Source organism: Marmota marmota, unplaced genomic scaffold, assembly GCF_001458135.2.
Source record: "Marmota marmota marmota unplaced genomic scaffold, marMar, whole genome shotgun sequence".
Lineage (NCBI taxonomy): Eukaryota > Metazoa > Chordata > Mammalia > Rodentia > Sciuridae > Marmota > Marmota marmota.
The window spans coordinates 3,108,608-3,128,877 of NW_026000137.1; the positions used below are offsets into that span (position 1 = coordinate 3,108,608).

The 20,270-nt window shown below is 33.0% G+C and overlaps 1 protein-coding gene across 4 annotated transcripts in view; it reads right to left on the reverse strand.

Annotated features, from left to right (window-relative positions):
- Positions 1 to 20,270, reverse strand: part of Cfap69 (cilia and flagella associated protein 69) — a 63,901-nt gene that overhangs the window by 9,075 nt on the left and 34,556 nt on the right. For all 4 annotated transcript variants that reach the window (XM_048785439.1, XM_048785438.1, XM_015502319.2 and 1 more), the window contains 8 exons: positions 19,046 to 19,169; positions 16,343 to 16,391; positions 16,135 to 16,256; positions 13,594 to 13,810; positions 10,505 to 10,669; positions 6,176 to 6,294; positions 4,559 to 4,677; positions 1,985 to 2,066 (listed from right to left, as the gene is read on the reverse strand). In XM_048785439.1, coding sequence (XP_048641396.1) covers positions 1,985 to 2,066; positions 4,559 to 4,677; positions 6,176 to 6,294; positions 10,505 to 10,669; positions 13,594 to 13,810; positions 16,135 to 16,256; positions 16,343 to 16,391; positions 19,046 to 19,169 — 997 coding nt within the window. The remainder of the gene's footprint in view (positions 1 to 1,984; positions 2,067 to 4,558; positions 4,678 to 6,175; positions 6,295 to 10,504; positions 10,670 to 13,593; positions 13,811 to 16,134; positions 16,257 to 16,342; positions 16,392 to 19,045; positions 19,170 to 20,270) is intronic.

Sequence of the window (20,270 nt, forward strand, 5' to 3'; positions counted from 1 at the left end):
GGTCCACTGCAATTACAATATCTTTCCATTTTACATGCTTTATTAAGCTTTAAAAAGATTTATTATTAGTGATAATCTCTTTGTTATCAAGAGAACAACTGATGGTAACTAGGTGAAAAATCTGAAAATAAAAAATGTGCTATAACTTTGTATTTTAACAATTGTATCCATAAAAAGTGCATTTAAGCATTCAAGAAAATGTTCTTGTTACCAACCATATTTCATAGCAACATTTAGGTTAGAAAATTCAATTAAGACCAATGGCCTCCATACAGTAATTTTCCTATATGACTTTTTTTTTGGTACCAGGGATTGAACCCGGGGTGCTTAGCCACTGAACCACAGTGTTAGCCCTTTTTGTATTTTATTTAGAGACTGGGTGTCACTGAGTTGCTTAGGGCCTTGCTAAATTGCTGAGGCTGGCTTTGAACTTGTTGATACTCCTGCCTAAGCCTCCCAAACCGCTGGGATTACAGGCGTATGCCACCATGCCTGGCTCCCTATTTTGTGTTGATTAACTTTACAGAATTCTGCTAGCAGAATAGAGCAAAGGAAATATAACTTGTTTTGAGTTTGCAACATAATTAGTTTTCATTTAAAAAAGATAATAATATTAAAAAAAGATAATAATATTAAAAAAGATAATAATATTACCTGGAAAGGTTATTATGAGTTATATGAGACTGCTTGGCACTCGATAAGCTCTCAATAATATTTAAACATTATTAGTTATTATTATTACACACTGAATAAATATTTTAGCAGAATTGCATCAAGCAGAACCCTCAACAGCATTCTTTTTTTTTTTTTTTAATTTCTTATACTTCATTTTCAAGAGAAAGGCAAATGTCAAAGGTTGAAGTTGAAATAAAAATTAAATAATATTTATAATTTGTAATGAACTTTATTGGTTCAATGCACATTAAATAAAATCTAATAATATTTATTAATAGCAAACAAATAGCAATAATATGTGTCAGGAACTGTTTTAGCCAATGTATTTATGTATATGCATATATGCAGGCACATTCACTAGAATATGCATGGGCACACACATATACACAATATAACTCATTTAAGCCTTCCAATACTGTGCTACCTTCCAATAAGGTAGATTGTTATCCTTATTTTATAGATAAAGACATAAAAATGGAGTTATTAACCAATTTTCTTTCAGGGTCATGAAAGGTCACAAATAATTCTAGCACATTTGTTTTAATCAAAGTAGGTTTATTATACTGCTAATAAAATCAAGAATGATGACAATCATAGATAATGACATGGCTAGAATTCTACATGAGACTCTCCCTCAAAATTTCTCTAAATAGAATTATAATTTTCCTCCTATATCATTTTGACTATGAACCCCATTTAAAATGAATCTAGGATTTAGGTTTATATTCTTCACAGCTGCTTGATGGCTTGATGGTGACTACTTACTAGAAGGAAGGCTTACTATGTTCACTCCTGCTCATCCTGCAAAATGGTGGTTTGTGACACATCAGACTTCCTCATATCACCTACTAACTACACAGCACTCGGGTTTGATCCCCAGCATTGCAACAAAAGCAACAGCAGCAGCAGCAGCAACAACAACTCTTATCCTTGCTTTTGGGTCTTATTTTCTAATACTATGAAAAAAGCTAGAAGTTATTGATAAATGACTGAATTTTGATAAGAGTCTAGCTTTTTACATATTGTTTCTCTGCAGGTGGATGGTATGCAAAGAAATAAATTTTCTGCTTATATGTATCTGGGAATACTAATCTAAGTAAACTGATTTCTTAACTGGAGACATTTTCAGAAGCTTTCATATGCTAGTGCTTTATGAATCTACAGGAAGGTTTCTGTTTAAAAACAATGTATTGAATATAATTTGGGGGTATTTTTCTTTACAAAATAGTGTTCTGTGGTATTTGGTTTGGGAAAAAGTCAATAAAAACATATTTAATATTTGTTTTACAATTGTTGTAACCATACTTACTGCCAATACATCCAAAAGGAGAAAAATACCTTCCTTTTCAAGAAAGTAATCTTCTGAAGAATAACATCCCAAAATGCAGCACCTTAAATTAAAAGCAATTCATTTGATAAAAATTTATTATTAAATTCCAATTTGTAGAACTTTCTATCAAAGCATTTTCAAAGAATATTTAATATTTTTATTCATTTCCTAAATCAAATAGTTCATACTTTTACTTAAAAATAGAACTTTGAAGAAACCATACCAGTGTAGTTTAATTTCATCTACTTCTTAAAACCAAAAACAATCATTTCTTCTTTATAACTGCCTATTTCTTTTTTGCAAGTGCAACATTCTCTTTTTTTTTTCAGATTTGAATTTTTATTTATTTTTAAAATTTTTTTAAATTTTTATTGTTGGTTGTTCAAAACATTACATAGTTCTTGACATGTCATATTTCACACATTTGATTCAAGTGGGTTATGAACTCCCATTTTTATCCCGTATACAGATTGCAGAATCACATCAGTTACACATCCACTGTTTACATATTGCCATACTAGTGTCTGTTGTATTCTGCTGCCTTTCCTATCCTCTACTATCCCCCCTCCCCGCCCCCTCCCATCTTCTCTCTCTATCCCATCTACTGTAATTCATTTCTCCCCCTTGTTTTTTTTCCCTTTCCTCTTGTATGTAATTTTGTATAACAATGAGGGTCTCCTTCCATTTCCATGCAATTACCCTTCTCTCTCCCTTTCCCTCCCACCTCTCGTCCCTGTTTAATGGTAATCTTCTTCTCATGCTCTTCCTCCCTACTCTGCTCTTAGTTGCTCTCCTTATATCAAAGAAGACATTTGGCATTTGTTTTTTAGGGATTGGCTAGCTTCACTTAGCATAATCTGCTCTAATGCCATCCACTTCCCTGCAAATTCCATGATTTTGTCATGTTTTAATGCAGAGTAATACTCCATTGTGTATAAATGCCACATTTTTTTTTTATCCATTCATCTATTGAAGGGCATCTAGGTTGGTTCCACAGTCTAGCTATTGTGAATTGTGCTGCTATGAACATCGATGTAGCAGTGTCCCTGTAGTATGCTCTTTTTAGGTCTTTAGGGAATAGACTGAGAAGGGGAATAGCTGGGTCAAATGGTGGTTCCATTCCCAGCTTTCCAAGAAATCTCCATACTGCTTTCCAAATTGGCCACACCAATTTGCAGTCCCACCAGCAATGTACAAGTGTACCCTTTTCCCCACATGCAACATTCTCTTTTGCCTTCATGAAATGACTCATTCTTCAAGATCTCCTCCAGGGCTACTTTTATAGCTTTCTTCAGTGGGGAATATGGGCTGAATAATCTGCTGGTGCTAGTGGTGGTGGTGGTCAATAGTAACAAAGACTAACCTCCGCTCCTCTCGGGTATTGCAAGCCTGCTGGAATCACCTCCCTGTGTCCCCTTCCTAACTTTGGCCCCCTCTTGAACATAGGGGACCCTGTTTCTACTGCTTATTTCATGATGATGTTTGTTGGGGGTAAGGTAGGGGAGCTGATGCCCCAAATGCCAAGAACTTGACCTCTTCCATTTAAGGAGTAGGTTTTATTTATCACCTCTGGGATGGCCAGACATTTAGCCAGTTAGTTTGTGAGGGTGATTATGAATGAGATAAAAAGTTCAAGTAGCATGAGTTATTAACCAATTTTCTTTCAGGGTCATGAAAGGTCACAAATAATTCTAGCATATTTGTTTTAATCAAAGTAGGTTTATTATACTGCTAATAAAATCAAGAATGGTGACAATCATAGACAATGACATGGCTAGAATTCAGATGTCCCTCCTAATGTGTATCTTTACCAATTAATCAAAGACCTACATAAAATACAAAGTGTGAGTAAATGGGAACTCCTCTGCCTGACTGCTGAGTTGGCACATAAACCCTGAGACTCAAACTAAAAACTTGCTCCTCTTAGGGAGGAGCCAGGGCCTAAGTCAGGGCCTAAGCCTGGCAAACTTTATGACTGGAACCTAGAACGTTGGCTCTCTTGGTCCTCAGGTCTTCAATCACCATTCAGAACTACACACCACCTCTCCTGGGTCTCCAGCTTGCAGACATTCTCCCCCAGCTTGGGACTTTTCAGCTTTCATAATTATGTGAGCCAATTCCTTAAAACAAATCTCTTTTTATATTATTGCTATTGATTCTGTTTCTCTGAACAACTTAGACAATATCAAAAAATACTAACACACTACTGACCACTAGAATAAACAGAGAGGCTAAAAATAGAGGCAAGATATAAGAATAATGTTGTATAAAAGTGAATCATTCTGCTTTTTCTAGACTAGGCCAATGTGGAGTGGGTTTAAATCAGAAAAACAAGGATTTAATTTTAGATATAAAAGTGGTTTACTGTTTGAGTGATGAATGAGATTACTTTCCAAAAGATATTGGTGTGATTTTTGGACTATCTTAAAGAAAAAAGCATAGCATAAGATATCTGTGTGGTGTGATTTTAAGGAAAGAAAATTGTTGTATACAGCTATAGATTTAATTTTCTTATACTGTGATTCTACCTAACTTGGTTACAGTAATACTTACCAAATGCTGTCCAATGTACTAAAAAGAAGCACATTATAGCCTAATCCACTCTGTATCTTCTTGGGGTCTGTTTTCATTACATGAAGAACTATATCTACTCCTTCAGTTCCAAAAATTTCCTATTTAAGAAATTTGTTAAAAATTATTTCTTGAAATAAAAATACGATCTCTTCCTCCCAACTTCACCCTGTCCCCTAAAATTACTTTTTATCATGTAAATATTGTTAGCAACACTGTTTGGAAAATAGTATATTTAATATGAATAAAAAATTATACTCATTTGTTCTCAGGAATTTAAGACAGATTATTCTAAATTATTTTAAGAGAGGATATTAATCAACATACCAACTTAATATCCCTTTATAATTTTTTTAATTCTCTCCTCTTTTTATAAAAATAAACCATGGGGTGCTCTCCTTGAGAGCTGTCTAGAACTCAGATGAATACTAGATAGTAACAACTATCATGGAAGATTTTAAAATGCTCCCAACAGAAAAATTACTATATAAATAGTAGTTAAATCTTTAATAATGTATATAAAATTACTACCATTTAATAGTTTTCCTTTACCAATTACTTTTCTCATTACCTTGTTCTATTCTATTCATAAGCAAGATTATGAGTCTGTTTCTAGAAGAGTATAGACACATGGTATAGGCATAAGAATACAGAAAGTTGCATCAAAGTTTGGAACTAAAATTACATTCACTATTTCTGTTGCCTCTCCCTAAAATCAATCTATCTAAACCTTCATAATTTTTGATTTTTATATTTTTAGTTTCATCTATTGTTACTTAAGTTGTCAAGTTCTAAAACTCAGAATTTACTGTGTAGCTAAAAGAGATCAAAGGAAATCAAGCTCCTATTCTAACTTTTGGTTTGAGGTATGAACCTAATTCAAACCTCCAAATAACATGTATAACAAAACAGTCCGCTGTAGAAAATTGGCAGTTTCTTATAATGATAAAGATACAACATTATGTTTATCAATTTTACTCCTAGGTATTTACTCAAGAAAAATGAAAGAATTATATGCACAAAAAAGACTCATTTAAGACTTTTCATTAAAGCTTTATTCATGATGCCCCAAAGGAAACAACCCAAGTTTCTATCAATAAGGTAATAAATAAAAAGGTTTTGATATATTCATATAATAGGATATTATTCAGTAATAAAAAGAAATGAACTACTGATATATTAAACAATATGTATATATTTCAGAAATATATATGTTATTTCTTTTGGATGACAGAAAGCAGACATAAAAAAGTAAATACTGTGTGATGCCACTCCTATAAAGTTAAAGAATAAATGAAACCAATATATAGGGATATAAATCAGAACACTGGTTGTATGGAGGTGCAAGAGGGGGATGGCTACTAAAGGGATAAGCAATTTTTATAGGGAGATGGGAATATTAAATGTTTGAATTAGAGTATTAGAAATAAACCTAATGAAATATATTTAAAATCTGTATATTATATTGTTTGTAATTAATTATAAAGAAGAATACTAAATTAAACCAAAAGATTAAACAAAGAAAAACATATATAGTCATTTTAAAGAGTTCATATGATTAGGAGATCTCAACAAAATTTTGATTTATAGGATACATACCTTCCTTTGAATATGGTGTTCACAAAGTCCAGATAAGATAAGTAATATATCAGACTGAATTTCTAAAATAATGGCCTCTTCCTTTTCATTAGTCTTACTTATAATATTTTTAAAGATTCCTGGTATGAAAAAAATTAAAAAATGTAAAGTTATTGCATACCATATTTTCATTTTATTCAGTTACTCTTTGGAAATTCTTTCAAAAATCTTCTTCAGCTAGAGAAACTATTTTAGAAGGGCCTGTTTTCATTGCATAGAAACCTAGAAGCTGTAGACAGAGGGTAATAAATGGACTACTTTGCTCTCAATACAACCAATCAGTAGCCCACCTGCATACATTTCCTATTTATACACATATAAAAGCCCCACACATATATAGAATGTCTGAATACAATCATTAGTCTCACATATATAGAAATTCTAGTACAGAATTAATAGTGTCACTAAAAGATGTCCTAACAACTTGATACTCTGCCCAACACATTTTGTTTAAAAATATGTAGAATTTTAGCTAGACACAATGGTGCACTCCTATAATCCAGCAACTTGGGAGGCTGAGGCACGAGGATCGTGAGTTCCAAAGCCAGCCTCAGCAACTTAGCAAGACCTTAAGCAACTTAGCAAGACACCATCTCAAAATTTTAAAATAAATAAATAAATAAAAGGACTGGGGTTGAGGCTTAGTGGTTGAGCACCTCTGGGCTCAATTCCTGCTACCCAAAAGAAAAAAAGTATGTAGAATTTCATGAGATAGAAATCAATACTTTTACAAATATATGACCAAAATATCAAGATTATAGTTTGCCTCATCTCTTCCTCTTCTCATGGTTTATAGAGCCAATTTTTTTTAAAAAACAAACATAGAAGATCTAAGGATGTTTTCTGATATTTTTTAATATGCAAGTTTTTTTTAGTTGTAGATGGACCTTTATTTAATTTAGTTATTTTATGTGCTGAGGATCAAACCCAGTCCCTCACAAATGATAGGCAAGTGCTCTACCACTGAGCTATAGCTCCAGCCCTCTATCTGTTATTTCTTGCTGCTTCTCCTCAACTTTAGGTAATAGAATTCTATGTCCTTTAAAAACTCTTCCCACCTAATTAAAACTGAAAAGGACTTTAAAGACCAGGCATTAATACTGATAAAATGACATTCAGAATAAAATTTTGCCTCAAAAAGGAATTTCCTTTATGGCTTAAATATTGAACCAAAGTAAATTTTCCTCTGTTAAAGGGATGACTGTCTTTAGTAGGAAGGTATAGAACTATGCTTCCAAAGAAATCATAGCTACTACCATAGATGGCTCCAAGCAGCTATTGTTGGACCTATGAGGATGAATTACAGGTGTGGCCTCAGAACCTATGGAAGATAGCTGAACCTGCTGGAGGGCCAGTGCAGGGACATGCCATGAACAGAAGGGCTTAAATTCTGTTATCAGGATATCCTGTAACTGGCTGGCCACAGGTCTGTTTTTCTTTTCTAGATTATCTCATTCTCTTTCCTATTGGAGTGTAGGCCTATAACTTTCCCCATGATTTGTAACACACAGTACATTTATACTGAACTTTTTCCTCATATATAGCTACCCTTCATGTCCCTGCCTTTATTCTCTCCTTATTCTATTCCAAGTCATTCTATTTTGTCCAGACTTTTCTTCCTAAAACGCAGAATTATATATGTAGCCTCATCTGATCAAAATCATTAAATTCTTCCCAGGAAGGATGAAGTTCAAACTCTGTTGTCTACCACTGTAGCTCAGTGGTAGAGCACTTTCCAGCTTAGTCCCTGACTATACAAAATACCTTATCTCACAGCATTTGTCTTCACAAAACTTTAGCTCTACTTAAACTATTTCTGAACACATAACTATGCACATTTCAGCACTATGTCTGCCCATGCTATCTCTCTGCTGAAAGACCAACCTTCATTTTAAATCTTGAAACAAACTTTACTCTCATAGGCTCCTATTGAGCCTGCCCAACCTTGAAAACTACCCATTCATCTTAGTTTCTGTGATATTTTCTCTTTATACTACTCATTAGGTACTTAAATTGATAATGCAGGGTAACACATGCTTTTATATTTTGCTTTCATCAGGGACAAGATCCCCAGTGTCCTCATTTATACATGTCTGTAATCCTAGTGTCTACACAGAAAGTATATTTACATAGAAATTGCATTCATAATGCAATTACTTTTTCTTTTTTTTTTTTTTTTGCTATTGGGGATTGAACTGGATTGCTTTGTTACATACTGAGCCCTTTTTAAATGTATGTGTGTGTGTGTGTGTGTGTGTGTGTGTGTGTGTATATATATATATATATATATATATAATTTTGAGACATGGTCTTACTAAGTTGCGTAGGACCTCGCTAAATTGCTTTGGCTGGTCTCAAACTTGCAATTCTCCTACCTCAGTCTCCCAGGTCACTTGTATTATTGGCATGCACCACTGTGCCCAGCTTAATTACTATTTTTTGATCATGTTACCACTACAAAGCCCTGTTAGATTAAAAAAGACAAGTTTACTGCCTCCTAGAACTCACAAGCTTCTTTTTAGTTAAAGGGAAAAAGTTCTACTAAGAGAAGAACTCTTGTTATTTGCTTTCTTTTTTTTCCCTAATCCATTCCTTCAGCTCAGGTAGGATTAAGACTTCTTCCTATATATGCAAAACTGTACTTCCTGTTAGGTTGGGGCCTTAATACTGAAATTTGCACAACAGCATGTACATGGGTGTGATAAAAATAAACTTTCAAATTTGGTCATCTTAGGCAAATTTTTAAAGTAAATATTTTTGCTTAGTCCCTTTTTAGTATATTCCTTTATCATTACTTGCATTATAATTGGAGGGCACCAGTGCTCTCCAGTAATGATGGATATGAAGGTACTTTAATGGGAAGAAGGTTTTGAATAGGCATTTATAATTAATCAACATCCATCAGGGCTATAGTTTGGATCTTGAACGTCTCCCAGAGGTCCATATATTGACGACTTGGTCCCAAGCCTGTGGTGTGACCGATCTGGAGGTGCTGGAACCTTTAGGAGGTAGTGGAACCTTTAGGAGGTGGAGCCTGATGTAATGAAGTTAGGTCACTGGGAGGCCTGCCCTTGAAGTTGATACTGAAACCCTGGCCCCTCCTTTCTCTTCCTAGTCACCAGGAGATGTGCAGCTTCCTCTGCTAAGTGTTCCTACCATAATATATTGCCTCTACAGGCCCAGAAGCAACAGGTCAACTGACAACAACTGAGACCTAAGAAATCATGAGCCATACTCAACCTTTGCTCTTTATAAATTGATTTATCTCAGGTATTTGTCACAGTAAAGGAAAGCTAATTTAGCAGATTATAGTTGTCCATCTGTAATTCTGAATGATTGGTTCCAGAATTTGCTGGGATCCTAAAATCCTTGGATGCTTGCATTAAATGTTACAGTATTTGCATAAAACTATGTGTATCTTGCTGCATACTTTAAATCATCTTTAGATTACTTATAATCCCTAATACAATGTAAATGCTATGTTTGGGGAGTAAAGACAGTTGTTGTTTGGGGACTAATGACAAGAAAAAAGTCTGTATATGCTCAATGCAGACATAATTTTTCTTTTTTGAGTAAATTCTGATCAGTGTTTGGTTGAATCCATGAATATAAAGGATCTGGAGGACCAACTGTATATTATTTGCATGAAACAATCGCTGCATATGAATGACTGAAACAGCTTTTACTTTTCAAAATCAGGAAAGATAAGGGATGGAGAACTGCTTATTTTTAAGTAACAAAAGGTAAAACAACTTTGGTTTAGAAGTTTTTAAATTTCACTCTGGGATTACATGTGTATGGTTTTAGGGGAAAAGTGACTTAACACTGTTAATTCTGAGTAGAAAATCAAGGATATTCTGATATTTCATTTCAGAAAAGAAACTCATGGATGTATTTTAGCATATACAATATACCAGTGTTTCAGTATGTCAAATACATTGGAAAATGTAAAGTTATGCTTCTTTAAAACGGCTCTAAAAGGCTTGGCCAAACATGATGATCTCATTACTAGAAGAGTGAAACAACAATGGTCCATTAAAAAAAAGAGAGAGGGGAATCCTAAATGAAATGGTTTCTTAATTGAGGAAACAAATGTTTAAAGGATTAGTGATTACTATGTTTTGTCAAGAAGAAAAATTGATTTATAGCAAAATATAAAACAGAAATCAATAAAATATTCAGGACTTTCTCAGCCATGAAGTCAAGACAAATGTGTAGAAACATTTCAAACTAAACCTCTGGTATTATAAATGACCTACTTTCAGGAGAACAATGCCATTTATATTTTACCTATTAGTTGTTGAATTGTTCCCTTTTCACAAAGATCTGTATTTACAGTCTCATCTTCAAGGTAGACCATGGCTCTCAGGAGTCTTAAACTGTAACGCATCTGGGCAAACTTGTTGCCACGGCCACCTGCACCATGAAAACTGTTGCCTTGACTAATGAAGGGATCTGTGGAGAAAAATTAATAATTTTATTTACATCAAGAAATTTAAAACATAAAACATTTCAAATAAACAATATATTTGATATATATCTATACTCAAAGGACTTAAAAACAGCATACTACAGGGATACAGGCACATCAATGGTTATAGCAGCACAATTCACAATAGCTAAACTGTGGAACCAACCTAGATGCCCTCCAGGAGATGAATGGATTAAAAAATGTGGCATATATACAAAATGGAATATTAGTCAGCAATAAAAGAGAATAAAATCATGGCATTTGCAGGTAAATGGATGCAGTTGGAGAAGATAATGCTAAGTAAAGTTAGCCAATCCCAAAAAAACAAATGGCAAATGTTTTCTCTGATATAAGGTGACTGACTCATAGTGGGGTAGAGAGAGGAAGCATATATAAATTTAAATAGTTGTTAATATTTTGTCATACTGTCCCTTCTTCCTCTCCTTAAGATACTCCCGAATAGAAATATGTGCTTTAAAATTTTACTCAAATGTATCATGTTGTATGTATCTTTTGCAAGTTTCTTCCATTACTTAATATTATGTTTTTGACATTATTCATACTGTAAAAAGTATATGTAGGGTAATTAATTTTAATTGTGTTCAGCATTCAATTTATAAATGAATCATTTACCAGTTAAAACTGCCATAATGAACATTCTGATTCATGTCCTCTTCTTCCCTCAGAGAACAGCTTCATGTGACAATGGAATCACATGGGGTATATTCATTAAATCTTTTTTTATATTTATTTTTTTAGTTTTAGGTGGACACAATATCTTTATTTTTATGTGGTGCTGAGGATCCAACCCAGTGCCTCATGCATGCTAGGTAAGCGCTCTACAACTGAGCCACAACCCCAGCCCATCATTAAATCTTATCTAAATTTCCAAATTTCTTCTTAAAGTTGTTACATAGATTCAATTAATTTTTTTCAAATCTGTAAAATGTAAAATGGTAAGGAATTTTAATCTTAATTTGCATTTCCCAGATTACCAATAAGGTTGAGCATTTTAGATTTTTTTTTTTTTAATTTGAGGTTTTCTGTGACATGGAAGTCCTTATACCTTGAATATGTCTCTAATAAATTATCTTCTTCTTAATATGTAGGAGTTCTTTATGAACCTCCATTTTAATAGTTATAGGGGTAGAAAATATCTTCAAATTGTAGGTTGATATTTTGTACAGACTTTTGTCATTCAGCCATTTTGAAACTTTTATAATTGTCAAAATATCATCCTTTTCCTATATAGGTTAAGTTCATGAGTCTTTTCAAAGACATCTTTTCCTTTGCTAATACTATCATATTTTCCCATGTTTTTTTCTAAGAGTGCTACAGTTTAACTTTTCATATTTATGTCTTTAATTCATTTTACAATTGTTTTTTTTAACTAAGTACCTCAGGAAATAAATCTACCTGTTTTCTAGTTAAAAAAAAAAAAAAAAAAACTAAGTAAAGGGAGCCAATTTTTACTTTTCCACACTGAGAATCAACTCTCCAGTATCATTCTTCTTTCACTGCTTGGCAATATCATTTCTGAAAATGCCAACTTTCCATATATTCCATTCCTTTAAACTACCCCTAACCCAGTACCACATAATTTTAATTACTATAGCTTTATGATATGTCTTGATAAAAAGCAAGGCAAGTTCTCCCTTCTTTATGCTTTCTTTGAAAGTTTCATTTAGAAATAGCATTATATTTAAAGTTAAAAAAATGTTTAGAATACTGTCCTGAGTATTTTGTGTTGGTTATAAGAGTGGGCTCTGGAGCCTGAGTTAAATTTATTTTGCCACTTAATGTATGGCCAAAAACAAGCAATTTAACTTCTCAGTTCTACCCAAACCAATCACGGATCGTAACAGTAACTACATCTCCTAAGTTTGATGGGAAGACTAAATGAGTTAATAATACTTGTAAGGCGTTTAAGGCTCAGCATATAGTAGATCCTCAGTAACTGTTAAATATTTGTCTTCCTCTTATTAGGCAGCATTTTCCCTTTTGCCTTATATCCTTCTGTAAACATAAATAATATGAAGTATAGACAGAAGAATTGTTTGATTTAGTAAAAAATTAATTTAAACAAGACTAATTTTAGTAACCTAGAATATTACAAACTAGAGAATAAAAAGGCTAATTTTTTATACCTCTCTCATGATATTCATTCTATCTATCTACCTACCTACCTACCTAAGATGGGATCTTGTTATATTGTCTAGGCTGGCCTCAAATTCTTGGGCTCAAATGATCCTCCTACCAAAACTTGGGACTTTGCTGGAACTACAGGTACATACCAAAGCCCCTAATGATTCTTGATCTAACAAAAAGGCATCATAAATATTACTTCCAGAGCAAAATACTATTAGAAAAGAAATGGTATCTTCCCAATACACTTTAAAATACATGTACATATTTATTTCTTTTCATGAATTGAAATAAGATACTAACACAAATTGGGGCTTTGCTAATTTGCTAATACGGAATCATTCCTTTGGGCTAAAGATCTAGATTTTAAGCTCCATGAAGTTAAGGATTTTTATTTATTGTAATCATAAATGTATTTTAGCAGCTAAAATACTATCTGGTATCTTAGCAGGCATTCAATAAATATATCCTGAATGAAAGCATTAAAATATCACAAGGATTTATCTCTTTCTGAAATATAGTTTTGAATATAAAAATTTTAAAAAAATTATATGTATTATTTCTTTTAGGTATGTATCAACTGTCATTATGACTTTTACTAATGTCCAAGTTGAAATCTCAGGATTTTTCTGAAAATATGTACCTACATATTTTTATTTCTCTTCACTTTAATTAACTTCATTGTTTCTTCTATGAATATGTTGAGAGTACAGGTGAAATATGTAGATTTGATCTTTGACAGGACTCCTGAAGGGCCACTCACCTTCACTGTCACACCATTCTAGAAATGCCAGTACTTGAGCATTTCCCTGGCATGACATGTATTCTTCTATTAATAAAGGAGCCACTGATGACAAAGTGGCAATTGCATGCAGTTGTAACTCTTCATGCTGTGCTGCAGACCATTCAATTATCTTGTGTTTCTCAGGCTTTTTAATATAGGTGAACAAAGCCAAAACAACTTTGCCATCAATTAATAGCTATGAGAAAGGGCAAAAGATAACTTTGTTAGAAGTATAACTCAAATAACATTATTTAATCTAAGAAAATTAAATAAAACATTTCAAATATGATGTTTTATTGATAATTCCAAAATAATCCCTTTCCAAATATCACATCTATGACAGATATTTAAAAAACTCCAAAAATATAACAACAAAAGCCTCAACAGTAACAGCAGTTGACTGGGATCCCCTTTTCTGAGGTATGCACTCTTTAGGTGACAATAATATATGTACTAATATTTTGTCTAGGCTGCTCATATATGTACTTTAGCTCTTGATTCTAATAAAACCATACAAATAGAAAAACATAGGGCATTAATAAACTGTTGACATTTCTTTCCTCATTCCCTTCTTTCAAAGGAAACTTTGTTGTTGTGTTAGGGAGTGGACCCAGGGCCTTGTGCATGCCAAGCAAGTGCTCCACCACTAAATTACACCTCACCTCTCAAAGGAAAGACTTCAGATTCAGTTGTTTAGCATAAATAATTTTTGTCTTAAATAATGACTAGAGCTAATATTTAGTCATAGATACCAGAATTTATGCCAACACCAACATTTTATCAAATCTCAAGTCACAAGCCATACTTAATTGCATGCTTAGTATTTTAAAATTTCATTGAATTTAACGTTTTGATAAAAACAAAATATGCATAGATATTGTAAAATGACAACAAAGTTAATATTGTAACTGACTCTACTTAATGCATATTTACAGTTCACAAGACTATAAAAGACTATATGCTAGGCTATATTTAATACTCTATTAATTTGGAATATTCTATTAATTTTTTTTTCATAACAATTATGAATTTTCTAAACTCTAATTCATCTGCTTTACAGTTTACATGAAGAGTATGCAAGATTAAGAGTTGAGAAACCAGAGATAACTGTTCTAGCATTATTGTTAGAATTAAGTGGAGAATTTTTTTTGAAATGTATACATTATCATCATTATTACTGGGCTACAAAAAAAAAAAATAATTGATTCCATTGCTTACAAAGTGCTTTAAGAACCTCATTATAACCTTTATGCTATTTGATTCTTTTTTCTATAAAATGTTGTTCAATCAACTTGGTTTGTAAACTATAACATAAATTTTGTTTACTGTCTTCATATTATCATTTAACAATGATATAATCCTCTACTATAACAATGAACCATATTTTATGGAATGATTTTCTATTTGACATTTCAGAAAATATATGTAGGTTCTACACACTATATATTTTTGATACAAACAATAAAGTTATAATTATAAAAATATTTTTTTCTGAAAATTTCTAACATCTGTGTGTGTATGTGTATTTGCATATTCCTCAAAGTGACATTAACTAAAAAATGCTGAGGCTCATTTAAGTCCTCATAATACTTCTATGGGGTAGGTGTTATCACTATGCTGAAGCTGGATTTAGAGAAACTAACTCACCTGTTGAAGAACATAATTATTTAATTTCTCTAGGTCCCAGGTAGCTGGGATTCCACCTTTCAAAAGCATTAACTTCTATACTATACCACATTTACATCATTAATGATAGAATGAATTCCTATTTCTTTTTCATGAAAAGAAAAAGAGCTTGAAAGAGTTTTAGAACTAAAAGAAAATTTATCTAATGCAGTAACTTAACTAATAGAATTATTAGTAATATATTTTTCTATCACTTTATAGTTTATAAAGCCTTCATCCTAACCTCCCGAGAGCCCCATGAGTAGGACAGAATATTATGATGGTTCTTTTACAGAAGGGGAACTAAATCTCATGAAGTTAAGGTGGGTTTTGCCAAAGGCACTAGCTAGAGGGTGATAAGGCAGAAGTGAAATTCAGTTTCAGTATTTTTTAAATTATATAATCTTGTTACACAGGAAATAAATTGTTAATATAAATTAATGGATAGTAACAAAAACTAAAGATATTAGGCTTGTGTGGTGAAAAGCAGGTTCATAGATTTGATATTGGCATCACAGAGGGTAACGATTTTCTTCAGCATTAAATGATTCTCTGTCATTATGGCCAGAGCCAGACTAGGTTGGATGGGTCTGTATGAAATTCTTTTATTTTATTTCTCTAGTTCAGGAAAACTAAACATAGTAAGTCTCTTAACTTCTAAATTGAGGTACTTGCTATTTATTAATAGATAATTAAAGGAAATGTTTAGAAGCTGAAATTCAGGCAAGTAAGTTTTTTTTTTTTAACTTTCTATGATAAAGATATAAGTTAAGGATTTTTTAAGACTTTTTAAAAAAAGTTATACTATAAGATGAAATGATTTTTATTAAGTTTCCTATTTTTACTACTCTTTACCTGTACAGTAGGTAAATCTTTACATAAGATCACAATTATGTTGAATAGCAATTTCTTCAACTCAAAATCTTCACAGGAATTAGAAAGCTTAAGGCCTTTTACCAAAGGATTTTGACTTTTAACTGTGAGGGGGAACAAAAGTGAGTAAAATTATATACAAAGATTCATCAAGGCAATTACAAGACGTTTAAAGATTTATGTGTTTTACCTTCATTAAAGGTTGCAAATAGTATCAAATCCCTGGTAAAGCCACATTCCTAATACAAATACACAAAACAAGCAGAAAGATGAATTAATCAGGATGGAAGATAAGATACAGATGCCTATATTTACCTAGTATTTAAATATATTTATCAATTTCTCCTACTGTAATTCATTTGAATTTGTAAGTACTATTAACATTAGGAATGAAAGTAAGAAATTAAAAGAATGTAGCTAGATAGATTTACAATTTACTTAATTTAAACTTGCTTTTGTAGGTTTTAAGTATTTTATGTTATTCTACGAATATTTTACAAGATATAGTTTAAAATTTAGTAAGAACTCAAAACATATTAGGCCTATTTTACTTCTATAATTGTCTATACCTTTGTTATAGTTTGGATATGTGACACCAAAAGCTCATGAGACAATGCAAGGTTTGGAGAAGTGATTGAGCTATAATCTTAACCTAATCAGTGAATTAATCCTTAATAGGATTAACTGAGTGGTAACTGGTTGTAGGTGGGTGTGGCTGGAGGATGTAGTTCATTGGGGGCGTGGCTCTGGGGTATATATTTGAATCTGACCATTGGAGTCTCTCTCTCTGTTCCCTGATCACCACTGAGCTGCTTCCCTCTGCCACACTCTTCCTCCATCTCGAGCCCCAAGTAATGTAGCTGGCCTTCTATTGACTATTAAGACCTTGACTAAGACCTTGAGTATTGACTAAAACCTTGAGCCCTTAAATAAACCTTTCCTCCTTTACAATTGTTCTGGTTAGGTCCTTTAGACACAGCAGTGAAAAAGCTGACTAAAACACTTTATTTGACACAATAAGGGAGGAAAATCCAGTTATTTTAAATAGTTTCTTTCTCTTTTTAAATAATCCTGTCCCAACCACTCTCACTTTCATTATATATATGTAATAAAATTAGTTTTCAACATGGAAAATTAATTTTAACATGAAAAGCCCTGAAGAATGACCAGAATGCAAACATTTCATAGTGAGGGAACTAATTCCTGACAGTGATAACCTAGTTGAACTTCACATATTAGGGAAAGTTTACAGGGCAAACCCTGGGATTTTAAGCTTATAGCTTTATGTTCTTACTACTTTAAGATCCATATGATTTCTTTAAATATGAGGATGCTATTACTCTGATTCATGTTTATGAAACTCACAAGAATGTTTATAAGGACAATGATGAAAACTTACTGATAGACCAGTGTCCTCTAGATAAAGATACTTATCTAGACATTTATCAGATTGCAACCTTAATTATGATGCTCTGTAGGTTCTAAAGTTCCCCAAATCAATACATAAAACAAGCAGAAAGATGAAAAGGGACTGTGTTTGCCCATTTGCACAGTATGAATTCCATAACTCATCTTTTAAAAAATATTTTTAGTTGTTGATAGACCTTTACTTTATTTATATATATGCGGTGCTGAGAATCAAACCCAGTGCCTCACACATGCCAGGAAAGTGCACTACTGCTGAACCTCAGCCCCAGTGCCCCTATGTCTCGTCTTTTATATTGGGAACATTTGATGTCTACTGATAAGGGTTGAGGCCTTCAAGCCAATTCCTTGACATAAAATTTACAGATGTGTGAATGTTGTTGACAAAGATTCTATTTCAGAATTTCAACCATTCAATAATTTTTTACATTATAAAATATGGGAGGGGCTGGGATTGTGGCTGGGCGATAGAGCACTCGTCTAGCATGTGTGAGGCCCTGGGTTCGATCCTCAGCACCACATAAAAATATAAATAAAATATTGTGTCCAACTACTTCTAAAAAATAAGTGTTTGAAAAAACAAATAAAATAAAATATGGGGAGGCTCAGTGTCTGGTATGATCAAGTAGTTCCTGACAAATCCTCCTGCAGTTAACAATTATAAACTTTAACAACAATAAAAAGATCTCATAGCCAAGAGCAAACCAACATTGAAAGGAAGTTAGTACTCTGAAGAAGGTAATAGTACTGTGTAAATTTCTACCCATATCCCCTTTTAGATGACTTTTAGCATGAAAGCAGGCCCTATTCTGCACCTGGAGGATTCTCCCATTCAGAATAAACCTGTGGCCTGAGAGAATCAGAAGAAAGAGGCAACCACAGCCACTGAAGGGTGAAAGGAGTGATCAGAGTCAGAGAGGCAGGAACCTCAAATTTTGTGTATAAACTCTTCCCAGATCTTTAGCTCATGCCTGAACCATACAAGTGCAGAGATTTCTTAAGCATCCCACACATAGATAGAAGAGTTGAATTGGGATTTGAACTGTCATTTACCCAGGCTTGCTTGCTAGCACCTTACTCCTGAGCTATTCCTCCAGCCCCTAAAGATATTTTCAGATAAAAGGAAACTAAGAGACTCTGTTGATGGCAGCCAACATATTTGTACCATATGAAATACTAAAGTAAGTTCTTCCAGTGAGAAAGAAATGATGCCGAATAGAAACATATCAGGACAGGAAGGAAAGAAAACATCATAAATGGTAAATCTGTGTACACACCATAAAACATGAGGAAGATTCCCAAGCTTTCAAAGATATGCAAAGGATTGGTAGAGTATAGTGGTGACCATGATAACATTATAACTTGGTACTTCAACAAAATACATAAATATTACAACATGATTCAAGATTCCCTTTCCATATGCCCGCCACTTACACAGTTAAAATTAATGCAATTGACTTATACTTACAATCATTGGTGCTCCAGGGTTTTGAGCTATAATTGTAGTTATCACTAATATATCATTTCTAAGCTGACGATCATAATGACTAAAACCTCTTGTAAACAGATTTTTAAATACTTCTTTCAAAGTCCTAGAAAATAAAGCAATATTTTATTTTATTTTTTTTATTTTGAGACTGGGCCTCACTAAGTTGCTGAGGCTGGTCTTGAACTTGCAATTCTCCTGTCTCAGACTCCCAAATTACTGGGAATACAAGATGTGTGCCATTGCACCTGGCTAAAACAATATTTTTTAAAAAATATTATATGAACAACATGTTTGTGGTCCTCAAAATTCATGTTAAAAATGCTAATCCCCAATATGATGGTAGGAGGAGGTGGTGCCTTTGGGAGGTCATTAGGCCATGAGAGTCAATCCCAGAGTACTCTCTTGCTCTTTCTTCCATGTGAGGAGACAGTCTGTAGTAGTCTGAACCTGGAAGTACATCCTCACCAGATCTTAACCATGCTGACACTCTGAGCTGTGAGAAATAAATTATGGTTGTTTATAAGTGACTCACTCTGTGACAATTTATTACAGTAGCCTGAACAAAAACACATTTTCCAATGGAAATACTATGTTTATAACAAATCTTATTTTTATATCATACTATTCATTTCCAAGTATTTCTAATCTTTCCCACAATTTCCAATCTGCTTCTATTTCTTTGTATACCAGATAAGAATCCACTAATCCAATTTATACAAGGTTGTCAAAGAGACTGCTCTAAAAGATTTAATCATGTCAAGTTAAAACTATTAAAAGTCTTTTTAAAAACCACTTAAAGGCTTTTCTTTGTTCTTAGGCTAAAGTCCTACTCTCCTTAACAAAGCTTATCAGGTCTTTCCTGTTATGTCCCTGGTGACCTTGTTAGCCTCATTCTCATTCCTCACTGTTTTACCCTTTCTTTCTGCTCTTGCCATACTGAATTTCTTTCAGATTTTTTATTTTGCTAAATTCTGTTTTCAGTTCTGTTTACCCATCTAGGATGATCTCTGTATGCATATTTTTTCTGTGTTTGCCAATTTCTATTTATCATTCAGATATTGGATCATGGTTTATTAGAAAGTATTTATTAATTCTTCAAGTCTGGGTCAGGTTCTCTCTCAGTAGACACTTGTTGTTTTGTCTCTTGGAACTAAATTTGAGCTTTTAATAAAAGTATACTTATTTTTGTTTAGTCATTAACTCA